Source organism: Drosophila guanche, unplaced genomic scaffold (assembly GCF_900245975.1).
Source record: "Drosophila guanche unplaced genomic scaffold, DGUA_6, whole genome shotgun sequence".
Lineage (NCBI taxonomy): Eukaryota > Metazoa > Arthropoda > Insecta > Diptera > Drosophilidae > Drosophila > Drosophila guanche.
The window spans coordinates 551046-576531 of NW_022995763.1; the positions used below are offsets into that span (position 1 = coordinate 551046).

A 25486-nucleotide genomic window follows, 5' to 3' on the forward strand; every position below is an offset into this window, starting at 1 on the left:
CCCCTCTTTCTTTCCTTTCTTTCCTTTTTTTTTTTTTTTTTTTGGTTTTTGCCCCCCCCCCCTTTTCTCCTCCTTTTTTTTCTTTCCCCCCCCCCCCCCCCCCCCTCGTGTTGTGTGTGCGTAAGTGTATTTTGTGTTCATTTGCTGTCCCTCCCTCCAAAGTTAAGATTTGAGGAAAAAAGAGAGGGAGAGAGAGAAACACACACACACACACACACACACACATTGTTGGGCTTAGATAAGAGACAAAAGGATCTAAACATGAAAGGAAACGGATATAGCGAGAAGAAATTAAATTTATGATTGTAAACTATAGAATAACCTCCTCCCCTCACCCTTCCAACAGCATACGTTGCTTCAACGACTTTTTGTAAATTTCATTAAAAAAAAAATATGCAAGATCATCGTTTCAATCGAATCGATGTTATCCATGCGTGCCCCGTTCCCCCACCACCCTACGATTAGGATTGCGATTACTAATCGCTTATATTATACATATATTAGTTATATTTTTTTTCAATTTTATATACGCAAAACTAATTTACGACGGATTCTTGTGTGTTGCATCCACTGTAAGCGAACGCTACTGTCGGACTATGATTATGATTATGATTATGATTATGATTATGTACTACGTTTATTGCTAATCTAATGAAATGTCGCTTGTAAGTAAAATAAAGAAACGTAACGAAAAGAGAAGAAAAGAAAGAGCCAGATACATACAATGCACATGTAATACCTAGAGTAATGCAGCAGGAGGAGAACTGCAACTGGACGGCTGTATGGGCCATCCATGATAGTTGATGGCATTATATATACAATATATATCGATGGATGGATGTGTATGCATATTTTTTATATAAACCACCCCCCCCCCCCCTATGTCTTAGTGTTTAGCTATTTAACTGTTTAAATCGTGTTTTTTTTTTAACTTATTTTTTTTTTACTTGCAAACGCAAAAAACAAGAATGAAACGATTGAAAAACCACAAAACAATATAATTCAATATTTTTAATACATAACGAAAGTAAAACAAAACCACAAAAAAAACAAAAACAATTATATATAAATATATATATATATATATATTATAAAGTAAACAACAAACGCTAAGACTTATTCAACAAAAAAACAGAAAATTGTAAAATATTAACGGAAAATTATAAATATATAGATCTAAATATGTGTGAACGTAAAAGCTAACGGTAACGATGCCGATAAACGATAAACGATAAACGATAGATGATAAAGATATGCATTGAATACGAATCGGCAACGGAAACGGAAACGGAAACGGAAACGGATATGCAAATGCTATAAGAAATATGTAACGCAACCTTTTAGTTAAGAGCATAACGCGTATTTTTTTTTATAAATATATATATATATATATATAACAAATTAAATAATGAAACAAATTCTATATATATATATATATATACAGAAACCCAATTTTACAATTTTACATGCATACCCAATGTATGTATGAATAAATTTATGTAAAGCGGCAACAAATTATAAATGAACGGCGTCCGGGGCCCCTGTCGGGTGGGTTATTGTGGGTTTGGGTTTGGGGTTGGGTTTGGGCTGTGATGTTGTGATGTTGCGGTGAACAGAGCCTGAACGAGGACTGAGACAGACTCATGGGAGGGACACATGCTGGGCCTGAAACAGAGCCGACAACACAACGAAACAGCTCGCCGTTGCCCCCGCTCGACTCGATCCAGGCCCAATTCCGACTCCAAATCGATTCGAACCTCGATAGAGAGCACTTTCCATACAATAAATATATAAAAACGAAAACAGATAAGAATGCATATATAACCGAATTTTAAAGCGCATCAAAGCGATTAAAAGCAAACTAAAAATTTCTAAATTCGCTCTATTGGAGGCAGTTTGAAATGTTTTTGGATCTATTCTGTTGTTGGAACAATACAAAAAAAACTATATAAACGATATGGCAAACAAGAATAATGGTGAACACACACAACAAACTGTTTTTGAGGACATCATCGATAACAATAAACCAATATGAATGACACAAGATGGAAACAGCTCGAGGGATGCTGATTATGATGTGTAGCACCTAAGTTTTAGTTCGTAACCTTATGCCTTAAGTTGTAAGCTTAAACGTATAATAATATAAAGATAAACACAACATATTGAAAAGAAAAACAAAACAAAACAACAAACAACAAAGTATAAATAAAAATAAAAACAAATACAAAGCAAATAAAACAAAATGGGTTTGATTTCGTTTCGTTCTGGGATATACTCCCCGAAGCCAAGCAAAGACCAGAGCAGCCTGAAAGTATGCCTTCATTTTCCAACAACTCCATTTGTAAACGTACGTAGCTCGCAGCTATGAAACTATGGTATGTGGCTGCCATGAAGCAATTGCACCAGTTTGTGCACCAGTGCCCGAGTGTTGCCTGAAGATCGTCTCAAAATTCTCTCCGAACGTTCGTCCGTTGTAGTGCTGCAGAATCGGCAAAAGATCGTATGACAAAAGCTGTGCCCACAACGGCAAAAAGCTTCAAAGCGCTGGCAATCGGCGACAAGAGAGACCAGCGATAACCCCCCCGTACCCACAGCAGAGAGCAAACCCATTGTTTTCTATTTTTTTTTCATTTATTTTGTAACGCTTTTGTTTAATTGCTAGATAACCTAAAATTCGCCATAAACTAGATGGTTTTGTGTAATTCATAAAAATGTAATTTACTATATAAAAGTACACACACAGAGTTGTGTTGCAATGGAAGCATAAATAGGCATGTTTCAGAATGTAACAAAATTCATCATTCACCGGATCCCGATCGGCTGTTGTCTTTTTTGTATGTCGTTTGCTGTCTCCTTGTGCGGAGGAAATCTATGAATTATCATGGGTATGTATGTGTGTGGCTACATAAATAACGAACAAAGGCATAGTATATGTATGTTTAATAAGTATATTGTAGGTGTATAAATAGTGAATAATTCAACTGGCATTCAAAAAACTCTTGCTTGCTCCTCTCGCCACTCTCTCTCTCTCTCTCTCTCTCTTTCGCCTCCGATTAGTGTAATATTTGCTGCTGCTTAAAAGGGAAGACGACGGATGTGGGGTGTAAGGCATAAAGTTCCAAGGGTTGGGTTCCATTTGATAAGGCCACACATTGACGTTCGCATGAGGAAGAGAACCATAGCTGGGGGTTTCATTTACTAGGTCTAAGGTTTAAGTATAAATACAGCAAAAAAAATATATAAAAAAAAAAAACAGTACTTTATATTGGCTTGTTTACAGGGTATGATTTATGTGGTAGACCTTTGCACTCTGCCGTAACAAGTGGGGATTGCCTTAGTGCTACTTGTGGAATAATGTGGTTAGCAATTAAATACAAATAAATAATCATTTTGCATTCTGCACCGATTTTACTCGCTTTCCTTTCCTTGTGCGGTTTTTCGTTTCTAATATTTTTTGTTCCCTCCTTCTCAGGACTATACATAATTTGTGTGTGTGTGTGTGTGTGTTTTCTGTACTTGTTTCATATTCATATTCATATTCATATTATATATTAATGATAAGGCACTTTGAGAATTATAAACCCCACCCCACCCCCAACATTTGATTGATAAACGAGCGCCACCTCCTCTCCTGCATTCCATCGAATTATTCTGTTGTCAAATGGCTCTAATAAATATAAATAGTTAAATCGAGAAAGACACACAAACAAAATGAAGTAAAGGGATTAAAACAATTCCATTGGTTCACAATATGTAAATACAAATGTTAAATATTTGCATTTAGTTACTTTGTGTTTGTTGCTGCGCTTCGCTTAATTATACATCGCTAATGTGCACTGTGCTCAGTTTTGTGTAGCTGCTGGTCCCAAAGATCAACTAAAGATCCCCCCACTGGATGGGTTTACTGTCGCGTCGGTGGTGGTTTCCTCCCTCCCTCGCATGGGGCTTGCACTTGGACTTGTTGGGGTGGCCCTGGGGCACTGATTCTATAGGAGAGCTCTCGTATAAATAGGGTCTGCTCTTCTCTTCTGTTCTGTTCTGTTCCCTTGCGTAAAACTAACAATTATAATTATATAACTGCACCCAAAATAAGAAATCAAGAAAAAAGTGTAAAATAAATTAAGTTAAATACAAAATATATAATAAACAAAATGATTCCTTTTGAATATATACCATATAAAAAAACATTAAATTATCAATGGTCAAAATATGTATGTGTGTGTGTGTGTGTGTGTGTGTGTGTTCTGTTGTATGTGTGAGCAGGTTGGTTTCATAAATTATTAACATTAATCGCATATAAAATATCTGGTATGTATATTTATGTGAAAATAAATTATGTGTGTCTAAAGAATCAGCATTTCCTTTCATTTCAAAACAATTAGCGAATCGAAACGATATCATAAACAAGAACCAAATTGGAGCGTGTATCGAGTGATCGATAGGCTTTCGTTCTACAATCGATAACTAAATCTGTTCTGCTTTGTTCTTGTTCTTGTTCTTGTTCTTGCTTGTCTGTTTCGTCTTTTCTGCTATAATTTTGTGTGTGTGTGTGTGTGTGTGTTTGGGGGTTGGGTCTTTTTTAGTTGCTTTTTGTTTGTTTGTTTTGTTGCATTGCAGTGGACTGCAAGAGGTATATCATCGATAACAGCGACTGCCAGTGGAGTGGCTTTGGCGTCATCGTCATCGTTATCATTATCATTATCGTGTAGTCTCGTAATTGTAAGTAATTTTATATAATTTATATAAAGTTTATCAAGAAATATCAACTCATATCGCATATGTACACAACGTTTGCTGCCACTAAATCGTTCAGCAGCAAGGAAAATAAATTAAAGAGCCCGCCAGTCGGGCCCTCGGATTGGAAGACAACGTTACGCTCCAACGTTACACATATATCAAATACATCGCAATATATAGTGTGTGTGTGTGTGTGTGTGTGTGTGTACATGCACATATTTGGATACATGATCGATCGCATCTAATAACTAGTCAAATGTTTGCATAAATATTAAACAATAGCAATCCGGTCGATTGCCTGGCTTCTAATGGGTCGTCTGGTCCTATAAATGCAAGACCGAACATCTGCATACAAATTCTTTTTGTATGCTTGCAAGATCAAAATTTCATTTCAATTGTCTTTGTTTTTCTGTGTGGAGCAACATCCCGTTGCTCCTTCTCCTGTAGCTGTTCGTTGGTCCAGATCATCGTTGTTGTTGGATTTGGATTTGGATTGGGGTAAGGGTGGACAGCCAGGGGGATCAAGTCTACAATGGTTCGGAGTAGTCGTTGTTGAGATTTTGTCAAGGTTGCTGTTGTTATTGGGCTGATTAGATGATGGGAGGGATGAGGAATGCGGAATGCGGGATGCGGGACATTGTTGGATGAGGGTGAACGCTGAATGCTGGGCTGCTGCTGTGTGCTTAGGGCAGCAGACTGGACAGCAGCTTCTTCTGGTAGTCCTCCACGGCGGAGCTCAGTCGATTGAAGACGGGCAGACGCGGCATCTCCTCCTGCTGCATCGGCGTGCTCATGCTCTTCTGCAGCAGCTGCTTGGCCTGTCCTCCTCCCATTCCCATTCCCATTCCCATTCCGCTGCTCATGCTGCTGCTGCTGCTGCTGCTGCTGCTGCTGCTGCTGCTGCTGGTGCTCGGGGTGCTGGGCTCGTACGGTGGTGGCGTGTGCACCGGCGAGATGGGCACATTGGGGCTCTCTGGCGGTGTGGCCGGACCCATGGGCATGCCCATGCCCATGCCCATGCCCAGACCCAGTCCGAGGCCCGAGGACGAGGACGAGGACGTGGATGAGGCGGAACTGCCGCTGCCAGTGCCGTGCTTGCCGCCCGAGGAGCCCACGGGCATGTAGTGGTAGCCGCCGTGCTGCGGCGGCATGGCATCGTGAAAGGGGAAGCTCGTCAGCGAGTTGGTGGGGCTGAGCGACAATGAGCCGGTGGGCGACTCCCGGTCCGAGCCGGTGCTCATGCTCAACGGTGGGCTCAGCGGCATAAAGAACGTACTCTGGCTGATGTTGATGCTCTGACTGATGCTCGTCTGGCTGCCGAGCTGTGATGGCTTCTGGAAGCCCTGCTGCTGCTGCTGCTGCTGCTGTTGTCCCTGTGCTTGCTGCTGTCCCGACGACGACTGCTGCTGCTGCTGCTGTCCCGACTTGGCAGCCTGGGCTGCCGCCTGCTGCTGGGCACGGGCCTCGTCCGCGTTGTGCACAAAGTGGCAGCGTGGCCCATAGGGGCAGAAGCCGACGCTGTGGAAGGTGCGGCAGTACTCCGTCTTGTACTTTGGGTGGCGCTGCAGGTTGCGCAGCTCGTGGAAGCCGTGTGCGAACTGGCACTTCTCCCCGTACTTGCACTCGCCGGCCTCCTCGAACGGGCGGCAGAGCTCCGTCTTGTAGCTGCAGCCAACAAAAACAAGCAAAAGGCACAGCAAATGAGTCATAAGTAAGTCGAGCACCGAATGGAGGGAGGATCTGCATTTGGGGGAGGGCCAACACTCACCGAGATATGTTCATGGGCTGCTGGGGCAGCGGCTCAGACTGTGTGCGCTCGAGCTTGCGGTGCAGATTCATGTTCCCAAGATTCTCAATGATGGGCACCAAAGAGGCAACACCCTGTGGCTGCTGTTGGATCTGCTGCTGCTGCTGCTGCTGCAGTGGGTGGCGCTGCTGCGCTGGCTGTGAGATGGTGCGTGTGAGGGCACCGTGCAGGCGATGCTGCTGCTGTGACTGGGAGGACTGCTCCATGTTGATGTCCAGGATGAGCTGCTCCGCTGTCTGTTGCTGTTGCTGGTGCTGTTGCGGCTGGTGATGATCGCTGGCCACCTGCGAATGGGAGAGATACAAACGTTGAAATCAATTTCCATTGCTGCTTTTCGGGCAGGGATACGTAACGCGAATGTTTCGCAAAAAAAGAGGCAAAGAGAGGGCGAGAGAGCGGCCAAGACACGGCTCAAATGGTGTTGGATACTTTTACTTTTAACTTGACCTATAAGCAAAAAACCACCAGCGCACACACACACACACACACAGAGGCAATTGGTCTACTAGCGGCAGCAGCAGCGGCGGCAGCGTTATTTTGGTAAGCAGCGACTGCGACTGCGACAGCGACTGAGGCGTAGCAGTAGCACTTGCAGTGTGTGGATATTGCAAAAGTCACAAATGCTTATAATTTTCCAGACATTAACCAACCACACACACACAGACACACACCAATACACTCTCCCCTCTCTCGCGGGGTCTTTCTATTACAACGGGGAGGGGCGCTGCGGCTGCTGCTGCGGGCATTCGAGCAATGAAGAATCTTTCACACTTACTTGCAGTTGTGCTCAAAGGAAGCCACAGGCTCTCGGAGTTGATTCCGAAAGTCACAATCGAAAATATTGACAAGTTTTTCCACAGCAGTGGTTACATTTCACATAGATCAAGGATCCTGACAGATATTTGATCTTTCTCTCTGATATCCTCTCCAAAGCAAAAACACTTCCTTTCCAAATCTTCCTTTCCCATCTCTTCCGCCACTCCCCACTTCCCCACCTATCCGCTATGCGCCCTCTTTCTGTTCGTGTCGTCATCAGTTTCGGTTTTATTTCTTTTTGGGGAACGCCGTCTGTCCGCCTGTCTGTCTGTCTGTCTGTCTGTCTGCCCGCCCGTCGCCGTGGTTCGTTTTCGTTTCGTGCGATGCTGTAACATGTTATGCAACCAGTTAACACACACACACAGAGAGAGAGAGAGAGAGGCTGGCTTAAAGGCAGCACACGGCAACCCACTCCATGCCATGCCATGCCATGCCATGCCATGCCATGCCACTCCAAGCGTGGCCAAAACTACTCTCACAGCAGCAGCAGCAGCAGCAGCAACTACAACAGCAACAGCTGCCCGCCCAGCCAAGCGCCAATTACATATGTATGGAGCTCAAGTTCAAGCCAACAACACGAAAAGCCAACTCCCCATCCCCATCCCCATTCCCCTCCCACTCTTCCTCGAGCAACAGTTGAAGCCGGAGCTAAAAGCCGCCGCAGCAGCAGCACACGCAGACGCGCAGCCATCAACATTTTGGGGCCCAGCAGCAGTAGCCGCAGCGCCCACCTCTCCCTCTCTCGCTCTGCTAGAGTAGCGAAAACCAGTTGACTGCGGTTGCTCAACAAGTGCGCAAAGAGAGGCAAAACGCAAACAGCGAACGCATGCGCAACGACAGGGTTGCCAGAGTGTCCACTGCAGTACAACAGAAGTGGGGACAAATGTTGTGGAAGCAGGAAAAAATGGATTCCATGCGAGAGCGAGCGATTATAGATTGAAGCTGCCTTACCCCACTTACGGAGCAAAACGGAACACCTTATCTCTGCCCCGGAATACACAACTTTGGTCATTCATTTCAACAAATAATAACAAGGTGATGGGGGGCATTGCATGATACATACATATATTTAGTACACAAAAACATACAAATTTAAATTCCAATAAATATTCCATTTCAATTACAAGATTCTTTGATATATCAACAAACATAAATGAATTGAGTTGAGGTTACCTTTAGGCTGATATTCAGTATCAATGGGGAACAACAAAATCAATTTATATTTGAAATTAATTCATTGGCCTGTGCCTGGTTAATGGGTTCAATACAGTCACAACATAACAGAAGAACAAAACAAAAATTCATTTTATTTTTGTTGTTGCTGTTGCCTGCCCGACTGCCTCCGGCTCTCTATCTTATCTCTGCGAAGCACACGGAATCGTGTCTAAATTTGTTTTTCAGTTTCCATTGTTAGTATTTTAAATTCAATTCCAATTTAATTTAATTTCAATTTCCTGCACTACGTTTTGTGAGGAGATGGAATATCAGTACTTTAACTGCAATGAAAAATGAAATCTCAATAGAAGATGAGATCTTCAAGCTTTGCGCTAATCTCAACCACCTGGCAACCCTGTACAGCTGTGCCGCTGCTGCTCGGCTCTGTAACTCTGCAAAGCGCAGACCGATCGCCAGCACAGACAGAGGAGGGCGCGCAGAGGCAGTGGGCAACAAGTTTTAGCAAACCTTTTACGACTGCTTTGACCAACTTTGTTGCTTACGGCATCGCAGCGACTGCGACTGCGACTGTGACTGCGACGTTGACTGCGGATACGCTGACTCCTGGTTGTGTCGCTGCTGCTGCTGCTTAAGCTTTAGCATGCATAAAGTACCGCACATAGTGGCAGCGGGGGGGAGTGCTGTGTGTGTGGGGGGGCTGCTGTTCGTTGTGGTACGATGTGTCTCTCGAAACGCTTAAACGTGTTCGAAAACAACTTTAAGTTGGCGAACGCCACAATCGCTTGCTCATTCCCACTCTCCGCTCCGCTCCGCTCCCTACTGTGACTGGATTTTGGTTTCCGTATCAGTGTGTGTGTGTGTGTGTGTGTGTGTGAAAACAAGATTAAGACAGGAGTGTGCATGGATGAAGCGGGTACTACTCCAGGCGCAAGAGCAGAGAGGAGGCAGCAGAGCAAGATACAGAGAAAGAGGCAGAGGCAGAGGCAGAGGCAGAGGGTAGCACCGCTAATGCTAAATCAGAGTCGGGTGGGGGATTTGAGTCGTACTTTGGGATACACTGCCTCCCGGTCAGATGTTTAAGCATATTTCGAAGCTTACACTTGCCGCATATCTGTGGAATATTTTCTTCAGTTACTGATTCGGATTCAGTTTCGAGGAGCCCAAGCTGAGGAAGGGTATCAAATGTTTCGTGGTTAGACGTTCTTTAGTTTTATTCTTTGTTTTGTTTTTTTCCTCTCGTTTTGCTTTTGCTTTTTGCGCTGCTTTGATGGTGTGTGTGTGTGTGTGATATTATGTATGATCTCTCTTTCGCTCTCCTTCCAACCGTCTACCCATCTCTGGCACTGCTTAAAGCTTCTCCCTCTCTCATCTAGGTGAGAATTTCCCTTTCATTTGAAAATGAAAATAACTTTACTTTTCCTTCCAGTCATGGCGCTTGCTCTTGTTCTAGCTCTTTGCCGTTTTCTTTGGCTCTGGTTATGGCTCGGCCTCTTTTCTTGTCTTGCCGTTGTTCTTGTTCTTGTTCTTGTTGTTGCTGTTGTTGTTTCTTTCTTCTTTTCATCTCTTATAATTTTTCATCTCCTTTACATGCTTTTGCTGTGTTTTTGCCTTCGTTTTCCTCTGCTTTTGGGTTTTCTTGCAAAAGAGCTAAAGAGAGAGGGAGAGTTCTAGAAGAAAGTGAGACCTAGACCAGAGACCTTCCTTTTCTAGGGGAAAGGAACGAAAAGGGTTTTCCCTGCTCACACTCTCAGAGAGAGCGAAAACGAAGCGAGCGAGTGAGCGAGCGAGGGAGACCTTGGGGGCTTTTGCGAGCTTTTGTGTTGTTTTTGTTTTAATTTTTGTGATTGGAGTCGAAGTTCCGGTTCGAAGACCATTGAATCCATATCCATAAGACAGTCGACGGCTGGTGTAGATTTGGTTATACCATTTATTGGGGGTATCTGTATCTGTATCTCTATCTCCATCTTTAACTTTATCTGTATGTGTTTCTATAGATTTATTTATTTATAGTTATTTAACATACGAATTGGATCTTTTATACACAAACGTCTTTACATACATTTTATGTGCATGTATGTATGTATATTTTATGTATACATAAACAATATACATACAATGTCTGTTGTGTTTTCTGTACAACTTTTTTTTTTTTGATTGTGGGGACCTGGGGCCTGGCTTTTGGATTGAGACAGCGACGGCAGTCTGGGGGGGGGGGGCTCCGGCTGTTAGGTAAGATTTTGTGGTAATTGTTGTTGTTGTTGTTGTTGTTGTTGGTGGTGGTGGCCTGAGTGTGTGTGTTTTATTTTCCGCTTACTTGTTTGTGTCTCATAAACACGTTAACACACACACACACAAAGAGGCTGGCTCTCTGCGGCTGTGAGATGCTGAAGACCTGCTGCCTGCCTGCTACGCTGACGAACTGGTTTTTATTTTTTAAAAGCTAAAACCAGCAACAGCAACAACAACATCAGCATAAGCCCAGCAACAACTACATGATGATGACGATAACAAACGACGACGACGCAATATCCATAACCTCGATGAGCTAACACCAATACAAAGGCACACAGCCAGACACACACACACACACACACGCAGAGAGAGCGAGAGAGAGAAAAAGACGAAGCAGATCTCTGGCTCTGGCTCTGGCTCTTGCTCTGCCGCTGCTGCTGTTCTGCCGCTGTCGACGTCAATATGCGAATTGAAAACGAATACAAAATTATTATTGAGTGTTATTTTTAATGCCGTGCGACAACAACAACAACAACAACAACCTGCAAACAAAAAACAGGTAAGAGAGGAACAGCAGCATGGGAGGAGGGGGGGGGGGGGTGGATAAGGGTGTGTGTGGTGGAGTAGAATTGGGTGAGCGAGTAGGAGTAGGAGCAGGAGCTGAATCCAATGGGATGCGGGAGTGGGAGAGGGAGTGGCAGTGGGGGTGGGGGTGGAGGCGTGTGCCGTTTCGATCTTTGAGTGAGCGAAGAAGAAGCAGAGGTTACAAAAGCAAATAAATGAACATCAATTTGTGCATATTTATGGATATCCAAAGTACACATGCAATTATAACACACATTTTGAGAAGGAGGGTTAACCATTTGGCGTGCATCATGCCAGGTATTTCAGCGTAAAGATATTCAATATACATACAAATGTCGAAAAACTGGCCAGAACTTGTGGAAAAAATTCAATTTTCTGTGCATGGGTGGAACCAGAAATGGATAAGAAATTAACACGAATCGCCCATGTATCTATGTACATAATTATGTATAAATATGGGAAACTAAATTTACGACTTTACAATTTCATTCCGTTATCCATATTCATGAGGGATGTTGCTGCTAATCCCCCGGCTAAATTGTCTAAGACGATCGATCGTTGGATCATTTGGCGATGCTCGAAAAGCAAAATCTATCTGCTGCTGCTGGGGGGTGTACCGGCCGGGGGGGGATTCCAGATTCGTGTGGCCGCCAGATTTCAGTTCAATCAAAGTTCAAGGTAAGCCTCAAATTTTCTATGCAAAGTGTGAGATTTCAGTGTTTTGCTGCTTCAATTCGTATTCGATTCGTATTTGTTTTGTTTTGCTTTGTTTTGTTTTGTTGGGTAACAATTTGATTAGCAAGCAGAGATCGAGATCGAATCAGAGCTAACTCCTCCCTCCACTCAACCCATCAGCGGACAACACAGGCAGACAGACAGACAGACAGCCGGACAGCCAACCAGCCGGATAGACAGCACAAAGAAAAGGAGGGTAAAGGAGAGTGAATGAAGGAGAAAGAGAGCAAATAAAAAAACAAGGCCTCGGAATCGATTTTAATTGTCGCAAGGCAAAGCCGAGGAATATTTGACTTGGAAATTAGCTGGGTACAGCCATCCCACCCCGCCACCCCCCACCGCTGACCGAACACAATACATACTGCATTTCATTTCAATTCATTTCGCTGTGCACGGGAGTGGGAGAGCGTGTACATTCCAACTCCCCTTCCCCGTTCCCCATTCACCATTCCCATGCCCATTCCTCATTCCCATATTTCCATTCAATTCCAGTCCAGCTGCAGCTCCACTTTCAATGCGCTCTCCCGCCCTCACCCTCACCCTTACCCTCACCATCACTCTCACACTCTCCGCTGAGTGATCGATTCCTCTTTCCCCTGCTGGCCGACTCCCTCTCTAGTGCTCTCGCGTAGCGGGGCAGCAGCCCAATGAATATTTCAAAGCAATCAGGCGCAATGCGGGGGGAACAACGGAATTGGGTAAGCCTAGCTTTAGTTTCGCGACGCAAATGAATTTCATTTCGCTACGCTGTGCTAAGGACGTTCACTTACGCAAATGTAGAGAAGCCTTTAAGAAAAATAAAAACCGAAATAAAAGCTATTCAAACAAAAATATTCAAGCCATAAACACCAGCTACGAAACTCGTCTCTAATTATTTGTGGAGTTATTAAAGTTTTATTTCTCTTATGTGAAATGAAAGAAAAGGAAAACCCCCAAAGGCAGCATTTACATAATGTTGCCAAAGGCTAAATTTGGGACGGCTCTGGCCCAAACCCAAACCCAAAACTGAAAACTCAAGACCCAAATACACAAATACACAAATACAAAGCCAATCATCATCGTCGTCGTGATCATCATTACGCGACTTGGCAGTGCTTGGGCTTGGGCATGGGCTTGGGGCTTGGCGCTTGGCGCTTGGGCCCCATCCATCCATCCAACCAACCATCGATTGGGGTCTAGGTCGAATGGAGCATTTCACATTTTCGTGTCGTTTTCATTGTTCATCCGTTGTTGTTGGTGTCCGTTGTCCGCTACCGCTGTTGTTGCTGTTGTTGTTGTTGGTAACAATATTTGGTAACCGACGAAGAAACAACACTGAACCCCATAGACAGCGAGAGTGTTGCCCGCTGACTGTGTGATGGTTGAGGAGGGGGTACGGTTACGGGTGGGGAAACCACCGACGACGCATGCGCAACACGCTACGCCGCTGGCGTGCCAGTTTCGTTTCGTTTCATTGCCAATCGTCCGTTGTCTCTCTCTCTCTCTCTCTATCTGTCTGTCTGTCTGTCTGTCTGTCTGTCCACTCTTGTCTCTTGTCTCTCGTCTTGCCTTGCCTTGTCTTGTGGCTTCCTCTTTCGATTTGGCTGGCTACGAAACCGGCTCCGCGCACCGCACTCACAGACCAAATCACATAATAATAAAACACAATAAAAGAAAACTTCACAACATTAAGCCTTAGCCCAAGCAAATAGCAACAAGAGCAGCAACAACTCTTGGCCTTGCTAAATTCGGAGCACAAGAGCCATAAAACACATCACAAAAATCAAGCAAGGAAAAGGGGGACGCTGTTCGAGTGTTCGAATATATTGATACCCTCAGCCGGATACAGTTTTAAATTATAATCAATACATTTCCATTGTTCCTCTGAAGTAAATTAATATTTTAATAAGTCATTCAAATCTGCATAAATAAAAACGAAAGGGTATTCAGCAGCACATACACAGAGTCCCCCTCACACAAAGCCCTGATTCGAAGTCGAATATTCGAAGGGCTTCGTCGATGTGTGTGCGTGTATGTGTAATAACAATAATTCGTTTCGTTTCGTTTCGTTTTTGTTTCTTCTTCTGATGATGCTTCTCATCTCCCTCACCCTGTCCCACTCGCACACACGCTATCTGTCGCAATGTCGCAGTCGCTGCCTCTGCCTCTGCCTCTGCCACTGCTTCTGCCGCTATTCTGCCACTGTTGTTGTTACTTTTGCTTTAACGTTGCGTTTGCGCAGTTTTTTGCATATTGCCCTCGAACCACTCAAAACCAACAACAATAAAAAACAAAGGCAATAGCAAAAGCAAAAAGGCAAAAAGGCAAAAAGACAAGCCAAATAAAATGTTGCAATTGCCGTTTTTGTTTTGCTTAAAAGTAAACCAGCCAAACAAAGGGATCAACGCGAGGAAGAGTGGAAGAGAGTGGCGGAAAGGCCATAGGAGATGGCCACAATTTGTACACACGAGAGTTGTTATGTAATCGAAACTGAGAGTTGTCGAATGGGAGCAGCCAAAAGAGGAGCAGCAGAGAGCCAAGCGCAAAACAGACAAAGTCAAAAATGAATCGAAAAGGGGACAACCAACCACGATGGAGGAGAAACAATCGGAGAGGGTCAAGGAAAAAGGCAATTATACAAATTTAGAAAGGGTACGGGTAGATGCATATGTAAATACATAGGAAAGGTTTGCCTACAGAGCAGCCTAGGAGAGTCGTGTAGAGGTTACAGACAGAAGGAGAAGGAGAGACACTGGTGCAATCGGTCCGACAGTCTTCTTGCGTAGACGAGGGAGACCAAACTATCTGCTTGAACCCTTTGCCCTTGCCCCAACCTCTGTTCTAGTCCATTCGCTTAGACTCTTCCCCCGACACTCACCGTCAGTCTGCTTGCTATCAGTGCGGTCAGTCAGTCAGCGGCGAGGGGTGTCAAAACACATCAATCCTTATCGGGGGAATGTGTGTGCTGGTGAAACGCATCGGCCTCTGGTGCCGTCTAGTTAGTAGTTGACTTTTGGGGACAGCCCTCACCCCATCCCGGACTACAGTTTCCCATTCACATAGCGATTCCAGCGATCCGAAAGAGAGTGAGAGAGAGGCAGATGGTTTGGGAGTCAAGCCACTTGCTCTCGATCTTTCACTCACTTTCTTTATCAGTCAGAGCTGTTAGTGGCGCTTATCACGACGTCGCCGCTGACCGCGCTGCCCGGGCATACATGTTTGTGTGCGAGCACATGGCAGTGCGATCCGACTCCCCACTATATTATTGACTCTCTCCCATCAATAAATCGCACACATGTATGTGCCTTTTTTCCTACTCTCTCGCCAGTGCCCGCGGAGCACGTCGAACAAAATATAAAATGAAATAAAAACAGAAAAACAGAAAAACACAGCAATCGCAGTGCAGTGCATGGCTCTTTCTCTCCCACTCTCTCTCTCTCTCTCTCTCTCTCTCTCTATCGCTAGCGACCCCTTGTTGACACACACGCGCGCGCACAAGCAGGCATGACTCTGTGTGTGTGTGTGCTTGTTCTTGTGTGTAATTTAATGTGATAAGAATACTTATTATTGGGTTAGTTAGTTCATATAAAAATAATAATCTTTTGCTGCTGTTCCAGCTCTTTTTATGCTGCTGCTGCAGTGATAAGCAGGGGCAGAGGCAGTGGTAGAGCCGATGGAAATTAGCAAACGAAGGGAATGGGAATGGAAATGCACACTCGAATACAAACATACATGACGCTCACGCATGTTGGGGTGGAGGATGTCCAGATAGGTAGAGAGAGAGAGAGAGAGAGAGAGAGAACTGACAATGGGGGAAAATCATTGACAAAAGGAGTGTGGGGGAAGGCCTAACATAAAGACAGAAAGTTACCCTCCTTTCCACGCTGCTCGAACGACTGACAGAGCTGGCTTCACAGGTTGTAGCGTTACCCTTTCTTCTTTTTCTCCCTATCTCCCTATCTCTCTTTCCATCTACCTGTTTTCCAACGCCAATAAATACATCGAAGCAACCGTTTGATTACCAGCAGAAAGAAAATAAAGCAAAGAACAGGAAACAACAACACGAAGGGTGAATGAAGTCGGCGTCTAAGCCGTCGTATACCCTTGCCATGCATATGCACATAAATGTGATCTAGTGATCCAGCTTCGCCAACAGTTTTTAAATCTTTGGCAACACTCACACACATCTACAATTGATCGCCATTGATCCTGATCTGAATGTACATTGTATGTTTGTATATTATCGGAAATTCATCCTCCCCATCTGAATTGCTAAGAACCATCATATCCTCGGCAAGGGTATCAAAGAACAAGATTACGAAGTGGTGTGGTAAACAGCCAGAATGCCAGAGAGGGACAGGCATAGGGCAGCCAGTCCAGCTCGCAAAGGAGGGAGAATGAATGGCCAAGAAGGAGAGAGAACCTGAGAGCAACATGTTGGGAATGTGTTGAACACGTGGTCTGGCTCGAGTCGACTAGGCTTGGATCGGAGCGGATCGGGTTCGGTTCGGCTCGTTGTCGAAATCGTGAGCAGCAAACCAAATCCACAACAAATGTGTTTTCGGGATGGAGATGGTAGTGGGAGGGGGAGGGGGAGAGACGCGATTACAAGATATCGGATTGGGGGTTGCTTTTGCTTAGAAGCACTTTTTCCCTGTCTCACATGTGTTGCTTCTACGCTGCCGCTGCTGCTGTTATCTTTGTTGTCCTGTAAAACCAGTTGGCTAGAGAGACCAAGCGGTCGAACGGGGCAAAACCCGAACAGAAAAGTAAAACCAAAAGCAAAAGCAAAAGCAAAACCAACAATCAAAAAGCGACAGTGAATGTGAATGGAAATCTACTACTGCTCGCTGCTGCTGCCAGCGTCTACGTCAAACCGATAGCCGACTGCGGCCGATTATATAATAGATTCGATTGGATTTTTGTTGAATTGAGGGGGGCTGGGGGATCTGCGCAGAGGATTGGGATTGGCAGAAGCAGCCCCTGCCAAGGAATAGGGCGAGCCCGCATGAATAAAGAAATGTTTGCGTTCGCTCGCCAGCATAAAATTATTAACAAATATTAATAAGTGACGACGAAACACCAGAGGAGAACAGTAACAGTTTCAATTTGAAAGCAGTGCAGCAAAAAGGGCGAGAGCAAAGGAAGGAAAACGAGCGAGCCGATGCCAGTGGCAGTGCCAGTGGTGGAGAGAAATATTAAGAGGGTGATGCAGTACATTGTTTGTGTATGACTAGAGAATGTCAGGTACATTATAATAATAATGGCTCCAGGTTTTGCGTTCCCAGAAATGTATACATATGTACAACGTTTAGTCAATATGGATTCTAATTCGATTGCTTCTCCCATCCACCGCAACACACAACACCTCTGTCAAAACAAAACAAAACGATCGAGACCCCACCGCAACAAAATGCAAACAGCTCACACACACACACGCACACAAGAGCATTTACACTTGGTACTTAGGGAATGGCAGTTGAGAGGGGGGGTGGGGATGGCTTGTACTTTGGCACTCAATTGAGCGGCCATTAGCAAAAGGCAAAGGCAGCAACAAAAACTCACATGGAAGACAATTTCAAGATTACAACAGCAACGACAACAACAACAACAACAGCAACAGCAACAAGCAAGCAGTGACAATAGAATATGAAGTGCCAGAGCAGGCAGCAGGCAATCGTCTTCGTCTTCGCCTCCGACTTCTCGCTGATCACTCGCTCCACTCACTCTCTCTCTCTCTCTCTCTCTCTCTCACTCACATACAGTCTCAGGCGCAAACCGAGCAGCTAAACAAGAGTACGATGGGGCTCAGGGGGATAGCGATCGGGAGGAGGCAGTCGTTTGCTTTGCGATGTGGTGTGAGGGAGCGCGAGGGAGGTACGGTACCCATTTGACTGGCTTGGCTGGTGTGTAGCAGATCGGGGAAGGGGGAGGGAGCCATTCGGCTATGGTGTGGGAGATAGCGAGCCCAACGACGACGACACAACTATGTATGTATGTATGTATGAATGTATGCGTGTATGTACATCGCACACAAAGTCGAGAGCGAGGCGCGGAAAAGAGAGCGAGAGGGACACGGTACAACAATCTCATAAATACATACATATGTACATATTCTTGTACATTATTTTTTAACAAACGAATGATAACAGACGTTAATATTAATATTAATAAACGCAGCGCCTGCATTGTATGAACAATTTTTTTTCTTAATTCATCTTTTTGTTAACTTGGCAAAAATAGAAAACAAAATAAAAACAAATACACGAGGGTTGTGGAGAAATACGCAAAAAGCTACAAATAATTGAGGAACAATTAAGTGCGAGTTGTCTGTCCAGCATGGGGTGGCTTACAATGCAATTTATTATAGGAAATACATTTATATGTACATAAATACATAATACGTATGTACATACATACATATCTATGATGTTTGCTGAACATTTTCAACAACAATTTCAATCAGGGCTGGATCATAAACCGCTCTATCTTTTCCTCCTTCTCACAATCCTCTTGTAGGGTCATCAACTGCCAGTCAATCGGTGCTTGATACCCTTTGTTTTCAGGATGGTTTCAGTCCGGCTTTACGTGGGTAATGTGTATATATTGTACAAATGTTTGTACACTATGTATTCTTGATTCTTAAAATGCAGTCGGGTTAAGGTTCTTACACCAAAGAATTCATAAGATCTTTAAGTAAATTCAATGACCAACCATATGCACAAGGGGTTAGAAAGGGTATCAATGACTCGACTCCAGAAGCTCCCCCCAATCCTCTTTTGTCCTCATGGTTTTGCCCCAGCCTCTGCCAGCGCATGCGTGTGGCTGTTCCTGTGGCAGTGTGTGGGTGAGTGCGCGGCCTGCGCTGCATATTAATCGAGTCGAGTCGAGTCGAGTCGAATCGAATCGAAATGAAATGACGTTTGCCTCTTGAGGGTGAGCTGCAGAGGGGTAGGGGGAAGTAGGACTGCCACAACAGGCATAGAGAGCGGAGATTGAAGAGTTGTTGTTTTTTTTTTCCTGCACGGGTATCGGTCGCAGCAAGACCCAGGCAGCGGCAGGCCATTTGTAGGTAGGTAGCGGCGGCCTCGCTAACTCTCCCCCTCTTTCTCCTCCTCCTAGTCCACCACCACCTCCACCACCACCGATCACCGATCACCGATGCAGAGGCAGCAGCACAAGTAATGGCGGCAGTGTCGGGACATGTACAAACACACACACACACACACACATACATGCATACATACAGTGACGGGGGCAGCGTTATCGCCTTGGCAGGAAATGGAATTATATTCGGAGCCTCTCCTCCTTTCTCTGCTCACCACTCTCCACTCTCCACTCTCCGCTCTCCAGGGGAACAGGAGAGGAGGAGAAGCCAAGTGGAGGGTAAAGTAGATGTGCATACGCTGCATGTGAGCCATGAAACGTAATACGATGAACACTTGGCACAACATTTTCAGGATTTTGCCGGTTAAAAGCAAAACTAAGCATTTTTATTCATTTTCGGAAAAGGCAAGGGAGGCAAAAGCAAAACAGGCCCCAATGCATGTCTATATTTGTGTATTTCATAACGATGTAAACAAAAGTTATGCGAAAAGAGATAATTCCGACCATCATCTCCTCTCCTCTCCCAATCCGATCACATCTCCATAAACATCCACCCGACAAAAATATGCTTAGACCGCACGTCGATATGTGTGGGAAAGCCATGACCAAAGAGTCTCCTTTTACATCCCCCAAGCGGGGCCAGCGAATCATGAAAATTGAGACAATAGACAAATATGTGGCAGTGTCCAATTTGTTTACCTCCAGATAAATAGCTCGAGTGAATTACCCACTAAAAAAGTATGGTCCTGGGAAAAGTTGTATTGATGTCCACAATATTTATGGGAATTAAAAAATTCCCACCCAACCAATGGAATTTTTTCGCAAGTCGGTAAGTGGGGCGAGCTATGTTTTTAGAGAAAACATTGCCATGTTTATAAATTATTTTGTTTTTTTTTCCTCTCATCTCTCGTATTTCGCTTTTTTATACATAGGACAATGCTCCAGTTGATCTACATATGCACATTGGATATCATGGGAACGATATTTGTTTATTGATCGATCGAGTTCTACTGATATTCCTAACTAATATTTATCAATCGAAAGGCTTGGATTTAAAATAAAAAACAGGTTAGAGACACACTATGTGGATTTTGATAATGAAATTACCATGAGAATGTTAGCAAGCTTCAATGGGATTGGAGTGAACTATTTCGTTTCTGACAATTTAGTCGCCTGTGCGCGTTGCACCATGCAAAAGACGACGACGACAAAACAACAACGATCGCAGCAGAAGCAGTTTCTATTGTGTGTGTGTGCGCCCTTTCGCTTTCGGCAGCAAATTTACTGTTGTTGCTTTTGGCTGCAATTGCGGTCGGTCTGCCAAAAAAGAAAACAACAACAGGAAAAAACAGAAGCCAACAAGGAGAGGGAGAGCAAAAATGCTGCGTAATGACGGGGCGATTACACAAAAAGACAAAAACAAAAGCAACAAATTCATTTTCCATAGCAATCGCAGTCGCGATTACGATCGCTCTTACTGCTGGCTGCCTGCTGTCGGGCTCCGTCCGTTAACACTAGTCAACAAAATCGAGGCTTTACTTTTAAACCAAGAAACTGCAAGAAAATAACGCCTTGGTCCCATGAGTACAACTCGTGTTGACTAGTGTAATCGATAGCACAATAGGAAAGGAAGGCAGGCAAAGTTCGTTAAAAAATCACAGAAAATACAAAAAAGTTTTCGCAACTTTATCGGACATCAACCCTTCCCGCACGACAAATGGGTCTTGGCCTTATTCGCTGTGTTTGTTGTTGCTGTTGTTGTTGTTGGTTTTGCTGGTGGTGTACTCGTAGATGGGTTCTACTTGACCCCCGATGGCCCTGCATTTAGTTTACACAAATTCCCCCCCGACAGAAACCAAAACAAACTTGAAAACAAAACGGGGCGGGGGAAAGACTTTCGAAGTAGCGCAGGCCTAGGCGGCACTCAGAATTTAATCATATGGGGGAGAGCTTACTTTGTAGACTGTTCCGATGACTGATACGATTCCTAATGGTTGAACCCTATTTAGCAGTACATATGGCAAAAATGATTAAGCTTCACTTGGTGGCTTCACCAACTCCCTTTTCCTTTTCATTCCCCACNNCCCCCCCCCCCCCCCCCTCCACGTTACGCTGCCGCGAATCTCGTGTCAATGACAAACTTTGCACGTAACCGTTGCGCTGAAGAGTGGGAGGCAGAGGAAAGAGATAGAGAGAGGGAGTAGGAGTAGGAGACCACAGCAGCAGTCTTGAAGGCAAAAGCAACACACAAAAAAATAAAAACCAAAAATCACTAAAACACGAAAATCCGAACCCGGAACTGACTTAATCGAATTTGTTGTCGATCACCAACCAGCTGCTGCTGCTGCTGCTGCTGCTGCTGGTCCGACTGCTGCTGACGTCTCAGTCGCAGCAAGCAGCCACTAACTTTCCGCACGCACACACTTACATGCATTATAAATGATCATTATCATTTGCTAATGATGCTGCCGCCTGCCTGATGACGACAATTGCTGCGTTGCGTTGCCATCTCCTTTCAGTTGCAGTTACAGCGGATCACAGGGCACAGTGTAATCACAGATTACAGGGCTAGGGCATTCCCAGTCCCCCTCTCAACGGCAATCCTTTCATTTCACAATTACAACGATTGAGTGAAGAGAGCGTGAAACGAAACCGAATCGAAACGTTTCGAATGAAAGCCTGTCAGTCAGTCTGTGGCACTTGTTGTGGCCGCCACACCTAACACCCCTCCTCCTTGCCACTGCCCAAAGAACTTATCATTTTAGGAGGTGCCCCGTTCCCGCCAACCCGCCAACCAGCCAACAGGCGCAGCTTCTTATCAGACAATTTATTTAGTTCGTTTTCCAGTTAATAAATGTTGTTGTCGGGGTGTCGTTGTGCATTTTGATGTCGCCATCAAAAATTGTGAGTGTTTGCCAACCAAAATAATTATGAATCAGCTGAATATTTCGAATAATAACTCTCACACACACTCGCACACTCGCACACTCACACACTAGTGGGACGTGTAACGAAACGGAAACGTACGAAATGCGCAAAAAAGAATAATCGCCGGTGTTCCCCCCTCCCCGCTCCCCGCTCCACGCTCCACACCTGCCAGGCAGCGTGCAAAACAAAAGCTACACAAACTAACTTAATTAGTATTAGTGGAAATCACTCTGTGGAGATGTGAGTTGTAGTTCCTTGCAACAATTTTTGGTAGTCGCAGAACTATGTACTCCAATTTGAATCACCTGGAAAACACTTGCACTTGACTCACAGAAAACGTTTAAGAACAAAAAAAAAAAAAAACAATCAACTTTAAGTTGCAGTTGTTTTTCATTGCAAATGGACTTGGCTTCGAAACAGAAGTTAGTCCATTTTACAGGTTTAACTTAGGCAACACAAAACACCTGATTTCCATTTTGTACAATTAAAAACAGTTTTGTGTTTTTCCCGGAAATTCAATTTCTAACAGTGGAGGGGAAGTCCAATGAAAGGAGAATAAGTGCTAGCCATTCCATGGAACCTTCTAGGGACTACATTCGGTAGATGACTTACCGTCTGGAATATGTCGCCGCATTCAAAGTAATGCGAATTGCCGACTGTTGCCGTCGATTTCTGCACTATTGTGGCAGACATTTTTGTTGTTGGGTGCCTGCGCTGCTGCGTCTCCTGTTGTTTATTTTTCCTTTAATTTCCCAGCCTTCTGATTGAACTTGATTTGCTGTTTTCGGACTTGATGATTCGACAAGGCGACAGAATTATCTTTTCTTTTCTTTTCTTTTCTTTTGATTGTTACTTTTGCAAGGGAAGGGGGGGATTGATTTCGTTTGAAATTTGATTTGTTTTTGATTTGCTTTGCACTTGAACTATTTTTTTCACATTTCACAAACACAAAAAATGCAGCTGAAAAGAGGAAGAAGGTGAAGATACGATGGTTAGGAGAGGAATGACAAAATTCGGTGAGGAGAGGTGAGGGAGCGCCGTTACACGTGCAAACGGGAACGGCTTGGGTACACAAAGTGCTTGTGTCTGTGTGGTGGTGTCTGCTCGCCTGCTTGCTTGCTCACTCGGCTTACAAATTGATACTCTGTGTGTGTGCGTCCTTACGCACATGTGCAAGGCACTTAAACGGAAAAGGAGGAGAAGCACAGGCAGAATCAGAACGAGGAGCTAAAAGGAAGAGCAGAGGCTCAAAGCAGAGACAGTGCAAACTGACGTTTCGTTGCATTTGGGTTTGCTTTTGCTTTTGCCTTTGCTTTGTTCCTTTTATTCTTTTCCCAAAAACAGCAACAGCCGATTGGGTCCCGTCCCTCCTGTCCAACCGTCCGTCCATCGCGTGTTTGTGCCTGTGTCCACGTGTGTGTGTGTGAGTGTGTTGTTTGCTTTGCTTTTATCGTCTTCGTTCTCAAAGCAAGCAAGAGATAAGCTCCCTGCTCGTCCCCGACCCGACCCCTCCGGAGCACTCATCGTCAACCGTACCGTACTGTCAGAGCGCAAGTGTGACTCGCAGCTCGGTGTGTGTGTGTGTGTGTGTGTGTGTGTTTGTGTTGGTGAGAGATCTCCAGTGGTGGTTGTTTTAGCTCGTATCACATGTCTGTGTCCGTGTCCGTGTCCTCAGTGTGTGTATGTTGGTAAATTTTATTTTATTGCTGCGCAAGCAGGCAACGGCAACTGCGACTGCGACTGCGACTGCGACTGCCATGATAGCGACTGCCTGTCGGAGACTTTGTTATACCCGGTACTCGAAGAGTAAATAGGGTATATTTTATTTGTGCACAAAGTGAATGTATGCAACACACAGAAGGAAACGTCTCCGACCCCATAAAGTATATACATTCTTGATCAGCATCAATAGCCGGAGTCGATTGATCCATGTCTGTCTGTCCGTCCGTCCGTCTTGTTGGGCGCCTGGATCTCAGAGACCATATAAGCTAGAGCCACAAAATTTTGCATCGAGACTTCTGTATGCTCACACTGCTACAAGTGTGTTTCAAAAATGAGCCACGCCCCCTTCCGCCCCCGCAAAAGGGCGAAAACCTCCCAAATCTACAATTTTGAATGATCACCAAATTGGGATCCGATTGGATCATTATTATAGCCAGAATGAATAAATTAATTCGACCCTTTCCAATGTCCGATTAGGCATCTCTCCATCACTACTACTACTACTACTACCACCCTTCTCTACTTGCTTTCCATCCTTATTCTGTGTTTTCAATTCTTCCCGTCACCAAAATTCTTACTCGGCCCTTTTTGTGATCAGCCTGTTCCACGGATCCGGGCATCATATTGCACTCCCACACTCCAGCCAGACAATGCAAAAATAACAGCAACAAAAACCAATAGAATTTGCACTGCTTTGTTTAGATGGCCCGCGTTCACTTCAATGAGAGTAACAAAAACAAAACAAAAAAAACGTGGAAAATGCAACAAGTGACACCACACACAGACACAGGCACGTTGGTTGGATTTTGATAAAAAATTACTTTGATTGCGGTCGCCGAAAAGAGATCCTGGCGGTGGCACACTACTTTGCACTTGGTTTTCCGTTTTCCGGCAAAACAACAGCAGAGACAAGCACAAGCACGTCCGTTGGCAACGACAGTTTTTGAAATTTTGGATGAAAAAGCACACGGCGGTTCGCTTATTATTTTATTGACGGTCGGGGAAATTGTCTCTGCGGTCAGGGAAATACTCTCGTGCGTCTAAGCGGTCAGGGAAATTCTCTCCTGCAACGATCAGGGAAATTTTCTCCTGAACGGTGAGAGTGTGACCGCGGATAAAATACACACAAAAAATCCAAAACATACCTTGTCAATCTAAGAATATACCAAATCGTGAATCTATTGTTTCGATTTTGAGATTCTGAATAATATTATTAGCTAATTCGGACTCTCAGCACTAAAACTATAGTTTTGTTCGATTCATCAATCGATTCTCCACAAGATTTGCTGGTTTTCAAGCCTTTTCTTTGTTTAATTGTTTACAAAATAAGGTTGAGGCTGATAAAGGTAAATATAAAACATGTATAAAACTTAACGAAACTGGGAGTGAAATGTTACGATATTTGACCGCTTATTGCTTGTAAGCCAGCATTAATGTCCAAATTCCGTTTACCAAGCTGCTTTTAAACATTAGTAATGATTTTATCTTACAGAAGCATGCAAGGTGTGTGACCGAGACAGGGTGTCCAAGAGCCTCAGAAATATACCATCCCCAGTTAAAAAATACCGCATGTTGCTAGAAAATACCATAGGACCGGACGACTTTTGCTGTTTATTTATTATATTTTCATTTAATTTATAGAGGTTTGGTGCTGGTAAGCCC

At 44.4% G+C, this 25486-nt stretch overlaps 1 protein-coding gene across 3 annotated transcripts; it reads right to left on the reverse strand.

Annotated features, from left to right (window-relative positions):
* Positions 1-4588: 4588 nt before the first annotated feature.
* On the reverse strand, positions 4589-24789 carry LOC117590993 (protein TIS11). 3 transcript variants are annotated; one of them, XM_034284073.1, is made up of 4 exons: positions 24646-24789; positions 22715-23062; positions 6637-6828; positions 4589-5643 (listed from the first exon to the last, which is right to left on the reverse strand). In XM_034284073.1, the coding sequence occupies exons 2-4, from the start codon at positions 22793-22795 to the stop codon at positions 5116-5118; spliced, it is 801 nt and encodes a 266-aa protein (XP_034139964.1). In that variant the 5' UTR covers positions 22796-23062; positions 24646-24789; the 3' UTR covers positions 4589-5115. The 3 variants fall into 3 exon arrangements, with proteins under 3 accessions (XP_034139964.1, XP_034139962.1, XP_034139963.1); XM_034284071.1 differs by having other exon boundaries at positions 5265-6402; positions 6506-6828; positions 24646-24787; XM_034284072.1 differs by lacking the exons at positions 6637-6828; positions 22715-23062; positions 24646-24789 and adding exons at positions 6506-6634; positions 20925-21013 and having other exon boundaries at positions 5265-6402.
* Between the last annotated feature and the right edge of the window lie 697 nt (positions 24790-25486).